The 14121-nt window shown below is 50.0% G+C and overlaps 1 protein-coding gene across 1 annotated transcript; it reads right to left on the bottom strand.

Moving 5' to 3' along the window:
- Nucleotides 1-421: 421 nt before the first annotated feature.
- Nucleotides 422-13721, bottom strand: LOC132584169 (E3 SUMO-protein ligase ZBED1-like). The gene is made up of 6 exons (XM_060255978.1): nucleotides 13674-13721; nucleotides 12665-12734; nucleotides 9896-10158; nucleotides 4896-4960; nucleotides 4416-4573; nucleotides 422-2702 (listed from the first exon to the last, which is right to left on the bottom strand). The coding sequence occupies exons 2-6, from the start codon at nucleotides 12711-12713 to the stop codon at nucleotides 682-684; spliced, it is 2556 nt and encodes an 851-aa protein (XP_060111961.1). The 5' UTR covers nucleotides 12714-12734; nucleotides 13674-13721; the 3' UTR covers nucleotides 422-681.
- Nucleotides 13722-14121: the final 400 nt, after the last annotated feature.

Here is a 14121-nt window from a genome sequence, read left to right as displayed (position 1 = left end):
GGTTTTTTTGTAGAAAAAGCCTAGTAGGAACTCATTTGCATTTTAGGTCACACCCCCTAAGCCAAGCCAGCCGGAATTGTGTTCCTGCTCAAAACCCTCCCCCTGCACACCATGCCTATTCTCAATTTCCCCCCACCCATCTTCGTTCCCTTTGAGGGGCAACTCCTGCCCCTGCTCTCTTTTTGACTGACAGAATAAGAACAGCCAATGATCTCCAGATGCTAAAGTCCTACACATATCATTTATGTTCCTTTTTCTTCCTATCTGCTCCCCTCCCCCAGACTTATGGAATATTCCTGCACCTCACTCCACTCCCATCCATTGAGTATGTTCCTTAGGAACCAATTCTGCTGCCAGCTGTCTCCCCACCCACCCCTCGCCTTGGGCTATTCCTTCTCTCTGTTATAACCACATCTATACCTTTCAATCTAGACCAAGCTTTAATAGAGACATACATACACACACCCCTGCCCGTGGTTTCTTCTTTCCCCTGCTCTTCTCCAAAACACACAAACCATGCTTCTCCTTTTGCGGGGGAATGAATTGTTCCAGACTAGTCAAGGAAGCAGCGAGAAAGGATCTGGAAGCACTAAATGTATCTCTTCCCCCCTCCCCCCCCCTTAAAGGGGAAAGGTCTAGGACTCTGTGGAAAGAGAGACAACACCCCCCAACCCCCTTTTTCTAATAGAGCATGGCTCGGTTGCCATGGAGAAACACCAACATGTCTACATGCTCAGGTGTCAGCGCTTGCCGCTTGGTCTGGATGGCATCCCCAGCGCTGCTGAAGAGCCAGGCAGCAGGAACTGAAGTGGCAGGCACGCCGAGCAACTTGCGGGCTACCCGAGCCAGCAGCGGGTACTGAGTGTGGTGGGTTTTCCACCATTGCAGCGGTTCCTGGCCGAGGGCGGACGCCTTGCTGGTTTGAAAGCTGGCAGTCTCTTGCTCGGCCTGCTGGTGCGCAGAGCCTACACCTGAGGCGCCGCGCACGCTGCACAGGTCGCCCAGCAGGAACTCAATGCCTGCGTCTTGCTTTGGTTGCTTGGCAGGGGGCGGGGGTGAGGCTACATCAGGCAGACTGGAGGTCAGGCCAGCCGGGGTCTCGGCCAGGCGCGAAGCTTCCGTCTTGAGCAAGTGCAAGGTCTCCACGCGGTCGGAGTGGCTCAGGAAATCCAGGCCGCGGAAGCGGGGGTCCAGAGCGCAGGCCAGGTTGAGGGCCTGGTTGACATCCGGGTTGGAGAAGTGCTGGCTCAGCTCCTTTTGGGCTGCTGCTTTGGCATCGCGGGCCAGGGTGGAGTCCCACTCGCTGGGCACCAAGTGTTTGTACAAGAGGCTGGTTAGCACTGGCTTGACCAGAGAGAGACTAGAAAAGGGGTCTTTGGTAAATGTTGAGGTAGCAATCGCCATGGGCTTGAGAACTTTGACTGTATCCTGAAGGGCGGCCCAGTCCTGGGGACGCAGCATTACCTCCCCGTCTGGGCTCAGCCCTGCCATGGGCTCGCTGTGGTCCAGCAGGCCCTGCAAGACCGTGTAGACGCTGTGCCACTTTCCCCCGTCCCTCAGGAAGCGGCTGAGGTGAGCCTGCAGGAGGGGCTCCTGGGTCCACAGCTTCTCACTGCGGCCTGCCCCTGCCAACGCCCAGGTGGCCAAACGGCGCAGCCTTTCCAATGCGTTCTGGGTAGCCGGCTGGCCCAGCACGGCTTCCATGGCTGCTCGCAGGGCCTCCCCAATGCAAGGCAAGGCCGTCCAGCCGAGCGCTGAGGTGGCTTGTTGGGTGGTGGGGCTGAGGCGGCCGACGGTATACGAGGTGCTTTCGCGCACCCCCCATTCCTTGGCCGCTTCAGCGAGGGCCTCCATGAGGCTCTCAGCACCGGGTTCCTCGGGGACGGGGCGGCTTGAGAGGACTCGGGCCCGGGCCTCAAAACAGTCATCTACATAGTGCACAGTGAGCGTGAGGTAGGTAAGGGTGCCACTATGGCGCCACACGTCCATGCTGAGGGAACACTGGGGCAGGATCCGCACCAGCTCCCAGATCTTCCCCTTCACTTGGGTGTACATGTCCTTGAGCACCGTGTGCGCCAGTGAGGCGGCGTCTGGCGGTTTGTAGCTGGGGTCCAAGACCCCCAACATCTGCCCAAAGCCTTCCCCTTCCACCACCTCCACAGGCATCAAGTCCAGCACAATGAAGTCAGCCACTGCTCGTGTGGTCCTGCCGGGGGCGGGAGGCCGGGGAGCACCAAATTCTCCTGCCCCTGCCACCCCTTTGTCAAGGGTGGCGCTTTGGGTCCCGACCAGCTGGTTGTACTCGCAGCGGTGCTTATAGATGAGGTGCTGGCGCAGATTGGTGGTGTTGCCGCTGTAGCTCAGCCGCACCCCGCACAGTTTGCAGATGATCTTGCTCTTGTCCAGGATGCGCCCGTAGGCGTCTCCCTGGAACCCGAAAAAAGTCCAGTAGCGACTCTGGGCCCGGCCCAGCCCCACGAGGTTTTGCGTCCCTTCGAGCAGAGGGAAAGGGCTTCCTCCTGGGGGCAGGCCCGGCTTGTGGAGAGGCAGGAGGGAAGAAGCTGTGGCATCGCCGCACAGGTACTGCGTACGGGAGGAGGGAGCGTGGGGAGCGGGAGGTGACGGCAGGGTCTTGAGGTGCAGCTCTTGGAAGAGTTTCATCAGCAGCTCCTTCTCGCCGAATTCATATTTAAAGTGTTCACCTGGGGAAGAGGAGAAAGGGGTGAGGGTCTCCCAATTGCATTTCCAGGGGAGAGAGAGACAACCACCATTTAGGGAACAGCCCCTCTTTTCCACGTGTTCCTGAACAGCACTACCAGATGCTGCAAGACAGTCTTGCAAAATCCCCCAACCCCAATCACTCCTACCAGGTCCCTGTAAAGTAGTGGTCTCAAACTTTGGGTCGAGACTCAAAAGTGGATTGTGACTCTCTCACAGGTGGCTCTCAGTGCAAGTAAGAACAAACACTGTGTGTGTGTAGAACTCTGGGAAGGTCATGGGCAAATTTTTGCTGACATCACAGATAAAACGGTCATGTAATATGACCAAGCCAAGATCAGCAATGCTTAAAAATTTGGAGAACTTTTGCTCTGGGGAATTAAGAACGAGGAACATTCAAGATCACAAAATGCAGGGGCAGAAAAACGAAGATTACCCTCATGGCGGGAAATGGAAGCTGGTGGGTTGCTGGTAGCCCTTGCATTTAAAAAAAGAAAAGAAAAAAGAAAGAAGTGTCTGCTGCTGCTGCTCAAGATTCGTGAATCAGTGAACTTCTACAGATCCAAAGGAAAGGAAAGGTTGACTTGCTGGAGACTGGATCTGTAGCACACTCCTTTCAACCCTGGCACCCAAAAATGTTACATTTGTCACAGTGATACAGGGGGTTTTTTTTGCAACCGTTCATCACCCTGAAAGCTCATTTTGAATCTCAGGGGTGGATCAACAGGGATCTACAAACTTTGACTGGCCTTGTGGTTCCTGCAAAGTACCAACTGCTACTCAGGGGCAAAGCCTCTGCCCCATATTCCAAATTCAAAAGGGTGGAGGCTTGAACATGTTCCACTGTGCTTCAAGTACCTCCAAAGCATGGTATAAGGTTAGGGACAATTCTTTGCCTTCCTGTTCATTGGAGAGCTGTGATGAGCAAATATATCTGTTCAGTCCCCAAAGTACACAGATCAGCTCTCAAAGCGGGCATCAAGATGTCAAGCTGAACCACTGTCTGGTAGCAGTGTGTATACACACCAAAAGCTTATACCCAGAATTAAACTTTGCTGTGCCACTGGACTCATAAGAACATTAGAGAAGCCGTGTTGGATCAGGCCAATGGCCCATCCAGTCCAACACTCTGTGTCACACAGTGGCCAAAAAAAACAGGTGCCATTGGGAGATCCATCAGTGGGGCCGGAACACTAGAAGCCCCCCCAAGCACTCAAATTTTCTTCCTTGTCTGGTAGTATTTGATAACATCTTTCATCATTGTTCTTAGGGACTAGAGTCCAGGGACCCAAGAAAAGAGGGTAAACCTTACGGAACTTGTGTCCTTTAATGTGAAACTGGTAATCTAGGAGTTTAAAAACATTTCTAAAAAGACCACAGGATTCCCAGTCAAACTGCAAGGCAAGCTATCGCAACAAAGCCTTCAACAAAGTAATCTTTATGGGCTGATATTCACAGAGATAAAGACACAAGAAAGCAAGTTGTCAGTAGCAGACTGTATCCCCACCCACCACGCTGCTTTACAGCCAAAAGGTATATTTACATATCACGTTGGCAGCCTTCGCAACGGAACAGGCTCATCTATTTAGCCTTCAGACATCCTTCGCCCCCAGGTATGCTGGGCAAGAAGGATGAAAGAGGACTTGCTGGGATAGTAAAAACATACACTCCCTTCTCCTGCTTCCTTTTCTGCCTACCCAAGCGTAGTCCCAAAGTGCGGGCATACTCCTCTCCAATCCACACCAGCAGTTCTGTATCGGCAGGTATAGTCTGGCAGACCCGATAGTAGATGTAGCCCCGGTATTGGAAAACTGTCAGGTTCTGCTCATCCTCGGTGGAGGCGCATGCCACATATCTGCTAGGAGACAGAGGGATGAGTCACACACTGTGGCTTTGGGCATGTGTCGTGTTCTACTCTTTGACTGACACACCAAGCAGTCACCAGTGCGTTTACCTCGAGGGAACGGCAAGCCTACAGACTGGAAGCCAGCCTGAAATACTCCCCAACGGCCAAGCCAGAATCCACTAGGGGGAAATTCCTGCAGACAGCGGGGGCTTTCAAAGACCGGCTTTCATTTCTCCTGGCTAACAGCTACAAGAACACAGCATGTGCGCCAAGGTGAGATTTGCATAAATCCCCTCATTCTGTCTACGCCTGTCTCTCCCGAGATACACACCTCATCCAGTTGGATCTGGTCTCATCGGAGGCGTCAACAAAGAAATAGGAACCGTTGTCCCGTACCTGAACAGAGGAGGGAGGAATTAGCGAGGGAGTCCAAAATTATTACTTCCACCATAGAAAATGCCCAGTGTAATTTTTCCAAGACACTTGCTGGGGGGAAAAGCAGATACTCCTATGGGAAACATATAAAACTGACTAATCCTGAATCAGACTATTGGTCTATCAAGGTCAGTCCTGCCTACTCAGACTAGGGGCAGCTCTCCAGGGTCTTTCCCATCATCCACTACCTGATCATTTAAGTTGAGAGGGAGATAATTGAGCCTAGGCCTTCTGTATGTCGACCTAGTCTTCTACCAGTGAGCTGCAGCATTTCCCAAGGCTGCAAAAACACAAAATATCTTGTACCCACCAAAACGTATAGGTTCCCAGCTTCTATACTTGTGGTGCAGAAACTGGCTGACAAAACACCCCAAATGCTTGCTGGAGATGCTTCAGGATACAACAGCAAGAAGCAATACAGTAATACCAACCCAACACAGCTGCATTGCACGGTTGTACTGAGAAGGTCCCTTGTTCCATCTTTGGCATTTTCTGATAGATGTTTTATTCTTATTTATTTGACTTATATCCTGCCCTCCCCGCCGAAACAAGCTCAGGGTGATTCACATTAAAAGGTCATAAAAACCAGAATTAATAAGCCGTAACATAAAAATATAAAATGCATCATAGATAAAGGTAAAGGTAGTCCCCTGTGCAAGCACCAGTCATTTCTGACTCCGGGGTGATGTCGCATCACGTTTTCACGGCAGACTTTTTATGGGGTGGTATCTTGTGCATGTGGACCTCATTTCCAGAATTTCTAGAATGGCTACTGCCTGCCCCAACACCATGCAAGAAGCTTCCCGGTGCAGCAAAGAACACGGAGCTCAAGAGACTACTGGTCCATTTCAAGGCAACTTCACCTGATCAGGCAGTATCAATTGGGCAAATTTCAGTGACAAAACCAAGCAAGATTTCAGTTTTGTAAGCTATGTTGTCCAGAAGCGACACCTTTGCTCTATGAATGTGCATGAGCATCACATGAGCATGTGAAGCTGACCTTGGTCTATCAAGGTCAGATGTGTCTACTGGCTAGCAGCAGTGCTCAAGGAAAAGATCTTGATGCCAGCTACTACATGACTTTTTAAACTGCAAGCACTGGGGACTGAACCCAAGACTCTCATCCTGCAAAACAGATGCTCCCCCATTCAGCCATGACCCCTCCCCACCAGGCCCTTCCAAAAAGCAACACACACACATAAAGTGGCTTTATAAGGATTCATGATGGGGTGATGTAACACAATGCTTCTGTGTAGCTTAAAAGTATTACAAGTTTCTAGTCTGTATACTGTATACAATTTTGGTCCCGCACCTCAAAAAGGATATTATAGCACTGGAAAAAGTGCAGAAAAGGGCAACTAGAATGATTAAAGGTTTGGAACACTTTTCCTATGAAGAAAGGTTAAAACGCTTGGGGCTCTTTAGCTTGGAGAAACGTTGACTGCGGAGTGACATGATAGAAGTTTACAAGATTATGCATGGGATGGAGAAAGTAGAGAAAGAAGTACTTTTCTCCCTGTCTCACAATACAAGAACTTGTGGGCATTCAATGAAATTGCTGAGCAGTCGGGATAGAACAGATAAAAGGAAGTACTTTTTCACCCAAAGGGTGATTAACATGTGGAATTCACTGCCACTGGAGGTGGTGGCGGCTACAAGCATAGACAGCTTCAAGAGGGGATTGGATAAAAATATGGAGCAGAGGACCATCACTGGCTATTAGCCACAGTATATTATTGAAACTGTCTGGGGCAGTGATGCTCTGTATTCTTGATGCTTGGAGGGAGGCAAAGTGGAAGGGCTTCTAGATCCACTTGTGAACCTTCTGATGGCACTTGGGGTTTTTTTTTGGCCACTGTGTGACACAGAGTGTTGGACTGGATGGGCCATTGGCCTGATCCAACATGGCTTCTCTTATGTTCTTAGTCCTCATTATTTCATTTTTTAAATGCAGAAATCATATCAAATATCTGCTTAAAAACCAGGAAGGGAGGGGAGTGGCATTTGGACGGGCACAGTGGCAACTTATTGTACATTTGTGACATTCAGCTTTCCTCACGCCTTCCTGCAGTGGTCTGTGCCCTTTGTTTGTTACTGCCCTGACCTCTCAAATCCCAGCATCCCTGAAAATGCAGATTTTATCATTCAGGTGCAAGAGACACAGAGCAAAGAAACAGAAGCAAGAGTATTTTAAATGGCGTTGATTCTGCTCTTTATGTCATGCATATGCAAATGCTTCACTTGCTTGGAGATGGAACGTGGCAAACCCGCAGCCCATATATTCGCACAGCAGCCATGCAATTGTGCTCTGCCAGTACAAAAGCTGGCCTGACTTCCAGGCTATCTTTTAGCGTGCTCAGCATGGCACCCACATTAACTATGAGGGAGCCTTCCAAGTACTCCGAAAGACATGGGCTAGGAGATCAGTTAAATGGGTGTCCAAGTGTTTTTTTTTGTTTTGTTTTTTACAAAACTTCTTTGACTCCTCTTAACGTATGAAGGGTCAGGGGGGGCATCATGGTTGGAGTGTCAGACTAGGATCCAGGAGACCCGGGTTCGAATCTCCACTCTGTCACAAAAGCTTGCTGGGTGACTGTGGGCCAGCCGCTTACACTCTCAGGCTAACCTACCTCGCAGAGCTGTTGTGAAGACCAAACAGAGCCAAGGCGAACGCAAGCTGCTTTGGGTCCCCAATGGGGAGAAACAAATTAAATAAATAAACACCGTGACATCAGAACAAAACATTCCACGATGCCCAGGCCCCTTAAACACTTGCAGATGAAGGCAACTGAGGCTTGCTGACCACACAGAACACAGAGCACCCAATGGATTAGATCCAACTAGGCTTTCTGCTGGTGAAAGAGGTGGGAAGGGTCACCTTTGGCCAGCCAAAAAGAGTCTAGTAGGGACCTACTGGGACAAAAGCCACGGGGGATAGAGGCTAAAGCAAGCACAGGAATGAGATCAGGCTTGGTAGGGCTTTTTTTTTTTTGTAGCAGGAACTCCTTTGCCTATTAGGCCACACCCCTGATGTAGCCAATTCTCCAAGGGTTTACAGGGCTCTTCGTACAGGGCTGATTGTAAGCTCCGGGAGGATTGGCTACATCAAGGGTGTGTGACCTAATATGCAAAGGAGTTCATGCTACAAAAAAAGCCCTGAGCTCGTTAACTAAATTGGCTGGATCCAGCCCATTACTTTCCCTAGCTTTTTTTAAAAAGCATGATCCATACCATGATTGATTTGTCCCGTCTGCTCCAGAGTTGCAAAACTAAAACAAACTGAATCCGACTTTAATGGTCCAAGCAAGTTTGAACAATTGTTCTGAGCATTAGCTTGATACCATTTTGTTGGCAGAATACCAGAGTGTGAAGGCTTTCCTACTACTTAAAGTAGAGATGCTGACAAGTCTGTATTTGGAGAACTCGGAAGTGGACTCTTTCCCCCCCAGCTTAAAGTCTTCCCCAGTTCCTCAGATAGGCCCAGATCAGACTAAAAATTAGACTTATATCTACTCATTACCAGATCCTCCCTCCGCCCCCGCCTCATAAACCCAGTGGAAGATTCCACAGAATTCCACTGCAATACCGATGTCTAGCCTGTATGGCCATGAATTCTGCTGATGGTAGCTGCAGTTCTTGCCTCTCCATGTTCATTCAAAAGGACTGAAGGCACTACAATCCCCATCAACCAGGGCAGAACATGATGGTTGGAGAAAATGGAATTCACAAGCCGCTCACACAATAGAGTCCAAAGAAATGGTGTGGTGGTGGGGAGACTTGCTAAGGGAATGCATCACTGTGAATGTGTCTGGGAGTTCCTTTTCAGCACGTACCGAATGCCCTTGAAGTCTTTTGAGTCCTTGGTGGCAATTATTACAAAAAGTGGAAGTGTTTTAGGGAAGCCCAGGACAGGATGAGTTGGGGGCCAAGAGTGGCTTCCCTAGTGCTACTCTGAAGGAACAAGCAGCCCCTTACCAGATGTCCCTAATGGCTGAGGAATAACCGTGTATTGCCCTATTAGGCTGAAAACCTCTATAAACTTTCCTGGGAGTAAGTCTCAAGACCACTGGGACTTCTGAGTATGTATCTGTATGAGAGATCTATTAACATTTAAAAATCTGTTAGCATTCACACATAACCATATGACTGGTCTATTAACATTCTGCAGATTGTGTAAGACAGAAGTGTTCCGGAGAGAATTTTTGTAAAGGGAATAGGAATGTAGGAGAATGGAACGGCTCAGGGGGGCACAGGGGAATAAGACTGTAATCTATTCCCCTTTTTATCGTAAGTACTACCTTGCTATTACTGCTTTATCTGGTTTTGTGATAACCCCATTCTCTGCATTGTTCGTGGTCTGTCACATCTTGTACACTTTTTGTTCGCACTTTTCCTCTTATTTTGTAATCCCAGTCCTATTGCATCATTCATGCAACCTTATTACTGTTGGATTGAATTGTTTTATAGTGCATAACCCACCTTACCTCTCAGCAAGAAAGAGGGACTACAGAATTGTAAAATATTTTTATATTTCTTTATGGCGTTTATTCACTGAGTAGGCCTCTACAACTGATGACGACGGCTCTCCTTTGGCAGATAAGGAACTAAAAGGGAATGTGTGCTTTGCCAAAACCCACACAATAAATTTCAGACTAAGTAGAGATTTGAACTCAGGACCTGACCTACAACTGTGCCCACTGGATCTTGTGGTGGAACATCTTAAGAGTTCCACGGGCTCTGAGAAAGGGGTGCACGAATGTTTGGCTGTGTCTTGTGTGTGTAAAGTGCCCTCAAGCCACAGCTGACTGATGGTCACCCCAGCAAGGGGCTTTTAAGGCAAGCGAGAAGCAGAGGTGGTTGGCCATGGCCTTCCTGTGCCAATCGGCAGGGTCTTACCGCCCAGGAATAACGGGTGCAGTCGCTGTGCTCCCGGACCACTTCCCCCTCGTAGGGCCCAAAGATGCAGCCTCGAGGCAGGGCAGGAAGCGCATTCCAAACTCCAAAGGCTCCTTGGGTTCGCTCCTTGACCAAAAGGCCCTCAGGCAGGGACAGCAGTGCCCGGGATGGTGCCCTTTCTGGAACTGGAGAGTCAGCCACAAAGGTGGGGGGTCCGTGCTGTGGGCAGGAATTCCGGAAATACAGGCGGCAGTCTTCACAGACTATGAAGAAATAGAGAGAGGCTTAGGAAATCGATCAGGGCTGAACTCCACAGATTGCCAAAGGAGGCAGGACACCTCATAGAACCATATGCATGTCCCAGAGCTTTTCTCCCAAATAGTGTTCAGAACAACCACCTTTTACATGGTGGGGCTGGGGGAACGAGGGTGTCCAACTAGGATCTGGGAGACCCAGGCTTGAATCCCCACTCTGCTGTGGAAGTTTGCTTGGGCCAGTCACACACCCACAGTCTAATCTACCTCACAAGGTTATTCTGAGGATAAAACAGAGAGAAGGATGTAAGCTCCTTTGGGTGCTCATTGGGGGCCAAAAAAGGACAAAAATGAAATGAAAAAAGAATGTACAATCAGACAGATAAGAACTGGGTTTTACAAGAGACGAAGGAAGGGGTAACAGATCGGAGATGGACCACTGAGTGCTTACAGAAGACAAGATAGTATACTTCCTTGGTGGTCAAGCTTCAGGGCCAATATGCCCCAGATCAAACCTGCAGAGTGATGCAAATCCTGAGCACACAACCACTCCATGTTTAGTGTAGCCAGTGAGAGCCAGTTTGGTGTAGTGATAAAGTGTGCGGACTCTTATCTGGGAGAACCGGGTTTGATTCCCCACTCCTCCACTTGCACCTGCTGGCATGGCCTTGGGTCAGCCATAGTTCTGGCAGAGGTTGTCCTTGAAAGGGCAGCTGCTGTAGAGCCCTCTCCAGCCCCACCCACCTCATAGGGTGTCTGTTGTGGGGGAGGAAGATAAAGGAGATTGTGAGCTGCTCTGAGACTCAGAGTGGAAGGCGGGATATAAATCCAATATCTTCATCATCATCATCATCATCATCATCATGTGTTTGGAAAACAGCATTCCTGATCACAGGTAGGAAGCTGTCATACAGTCACTTCCTTCATGCAGAGACGATGCTTATAAGCTAACAGTCATGGGAAGGCTGGGCAAGAATGCTCGCTTCTGCTCTCCCTTTCCGCACACTGGCAGAACACATGAAAAGTCACGTGCTTGTGGCTTGAGTGTCACATAAGCACAGGTTACAGTAACACCATTTTTACAGCCCCCCTCCCCCCAGTTGGATCTTCTGCAGGAGTATCCCCAGCTCCCACCACCTGTATTACCTGTGGTCCTTGTTCCAGAGGAAGCCCACTGTAGTGTATTTCTCCTATCAATGGACTACCTATAGGTCACAGCACCTTTTTTTTTTTTTACTGTAAACTACTAAGACAGGAAATAAGCACCACTGCAGCACTGGACAGGCAGGTATGAGGCTAAACCTTGAATGAGTGAACCACAAACGTTGATATGTCACTGGAGAGTGTGTTTTTAATTCTGGTGAGATCTTGGGTGAAGAACAGGGCTTCTGTGATTTTATGCCAAGAATGAGTCACCTCTCAGCTGAGACATAAGGGTCACAGATCAGAGGCCTTGCACCCATCTCCAGGCTCAAGAGAAAGCAAGGCAATCACTCTAACCTAGTGACGGATTTCATAGTTTTCCTTTATAAAGTGAAAATTCCTGTCCCTCCCCATTGCAGCTGAGAGGTGGGGAGGAAAGGTGGCAGTTTGTTCCCTCTAGTTATCTTGAAGCTCTGAGTGTTTCTGAAATTCAGTGCAACATCATATCCATCACCTATCTTCTCCCTCTAGGGCAGGATCAGTAATGAACAGAAATGTTGGTTGGACCATTTATCCCACCTTTCCTTCAAGGAATGTGGCACGGTAGTTAAAGAATGTCGGACTAGGTTAAGAGAGATCCAGGTTCAGATGCCCGCGGAGCCATGGAAACTTGCTGAGTGATCTTGGTCACTCTCTGCCTCCCAGGATACTGTTGTGAAGACAAAATGGAGAAGGGGAGAACAATCTGATCAGCTGCTTTTGATCCCCATAGGGGAGAATAGCAGGATCCAAATAAAAGAACAAAACTGAGAGAGCACACAAGGTTCTTCCTCCTTCTGCTTTATCCTTACAACATTGCTGCATGGTGGGTTAGGTTGAGAGGAGTGACTGGTCCATGATCAGCCAGTGAACTTCCTGGCTGAGCAGAGCTTTGAACCCGGGTCTCCCCAATTCAAATACAACATTCTAACCTCTATAACTCATTGACTCTACACCACAGTTGGATCTTCCGCAGGAGTATTCCCAGCTCCCACCACCTGTATTACCTGTGGTCCTCATTCCAGAGGAAGCCCACTGTAGTGTATTTCTCCTATCAATGGATTACCTATAGGTCACAGCACCTTGAGAATTCTGCTTACGAGCTTATGCTGTCTCATAAACTGCCAATGATGTCAAGGCAGGATAGCCTCCACCCAGGGCAACAAAGATTCACCTCCAGGTAACCAGTCAGGGCAGGCTTTTACAAACGGCTACCTTTTGTGAACAAGTGACATCTGAAAAGCCCTCAATTCCCCCCTCCCATATTATCCCAAAGGGGTCATAAGACTCTGGGATGCTGATAAGATGGGGGCAGACATTCCATTTCACTCACAGAGCAGCTCATCGTCCAGGTGGGTGCAGGCATCCTCAGCTACTTGCATGGTGTGGTGGGGTTAGAAAGCCTGTGAAAGAAGGGAGAAAAAGAGGAAGGGTTAGGACCAGAGTTAATTGCTGAGCCCCAAAATAGACCTCAGCCCTTTTTCCTATCCCCAGGCAAATTGCCAACAACCATAATACGGAGCTCCAACATTATAAATAAGTCCCCCAAAAGCTGCTCTTTCTAACACCCATTGATCCCATTTATAAAGAAGATATCCTGCCTCTCTCCAAATGGATACTGACCATCACCTCGCCTCCCAAGTGAGATTTTCTTCCAGTAGCCCCAACCACTCACCAGTGAGGTCCCCTACACATCCAACGGTCCCTTCTGGGGCCGCCCTCCCCCTTTTGACAGGGGCCGCAATTTCAGACTCTGAATCCCTACATTTCTTGCTGTCCCCGATACAAGCACACTGACCTTCCCAGCCCCCCTCCCCGTTATTCCAGTATCGATTCCTTATTTCCAAGACAGAAGGGTGGAGACACAAACGCGAGGTGAACTGCGTACGCCTCCAAATTCAGCCACCATCACCCCTGCTCCAGGGGGCAGATTTCACCTCGGCGTGGCCTAGTGCCCCTCCCACTAAAGCAACCCCCTCCCCCAACTCTCCCCGGTTGCTGCTTTCTTCTCCCCCCCTGCAAACCCGGGACCCACGGGGGGGAAGGGGGGGAAAAGCCTCTGCAAATTGATGCTGATCCCCCAGAACCTCTAAAGCAACCTCTCTCCACTCGGCCCCCCCCCCCCCCAGCAACATCAAAAGCCATCCGCTCTTTCTCCCCCTCCCCATTCCCAGCCTACCCCTCCCCCAGTCGATAAGTCCCCGACGTATCGCTCCGCCCCTTTGCCCTGCTTGGGCGGAGCTGGATCGATGCCGCTGCGGCAGCTCCTCCGGGCGAGCGCCCTGGTAGGAGGGCTCGGGGAGGCGCATGCCCATGCAACGCTCCAAGGGGCGGCGACTCACGAGCCACTCTTCATCTTCCCTCCGCGCGCATCCGCCCGCCGCCTCCAAAGCCGGTTTCAGCAGCCGCCAAGTCTGCAAGAATCGATTCGTGGTGGGGAGAAACGATACGGACCCGCCCCTCCTCCTGCTGACAGTTTCGCCTTACCCAATCACTGGCTACCCGGAGGACAAAGCGGCCAATGGAGTCGCTGGCTCAAGGTAGCCAATGAAGAGGCCCGAGATGCTCAAAGAAAGGCGGCTTTGGAGCAGCCAATGAAAAAAAGCGGGGTTTCGACGGGGGCGGGAGGGACGGAACAGGCTTCTAGAGCGAGCGGCATGGAGGCCAATGCGAGAGAAGGAATTGGTGAAGGGCGGGGTAAGTGAAGGCAGGCCGCGTAAGGAAGGCGTGACCATGTGGGTGAGTGGAATATACAGATAAGGGAGGTGAACTTAGAACGTTCATGGCCAA

The sequence above is a fragment of the Heteronotia binoei genome, chromosome 15 (genome assembly GCF_032191835.1).
Source record: "Heteronotia binoei isolate CCM8104 ecotype False Entrance Well chromosome 15, APGP_CSIRO_Hbin_v1, whole genome shotgun sequence".
NCBI classification, from domain to species: domain Eukaryota; kingdom Metazoa; phylum Chordata; class Lepidosauria; order Squamata; family Gekkonidae; genus Heteronotia; species Heteronotia binoei.
This window is presented reverse-complemented; position numbering and strand designations above follow the sequence as displayed.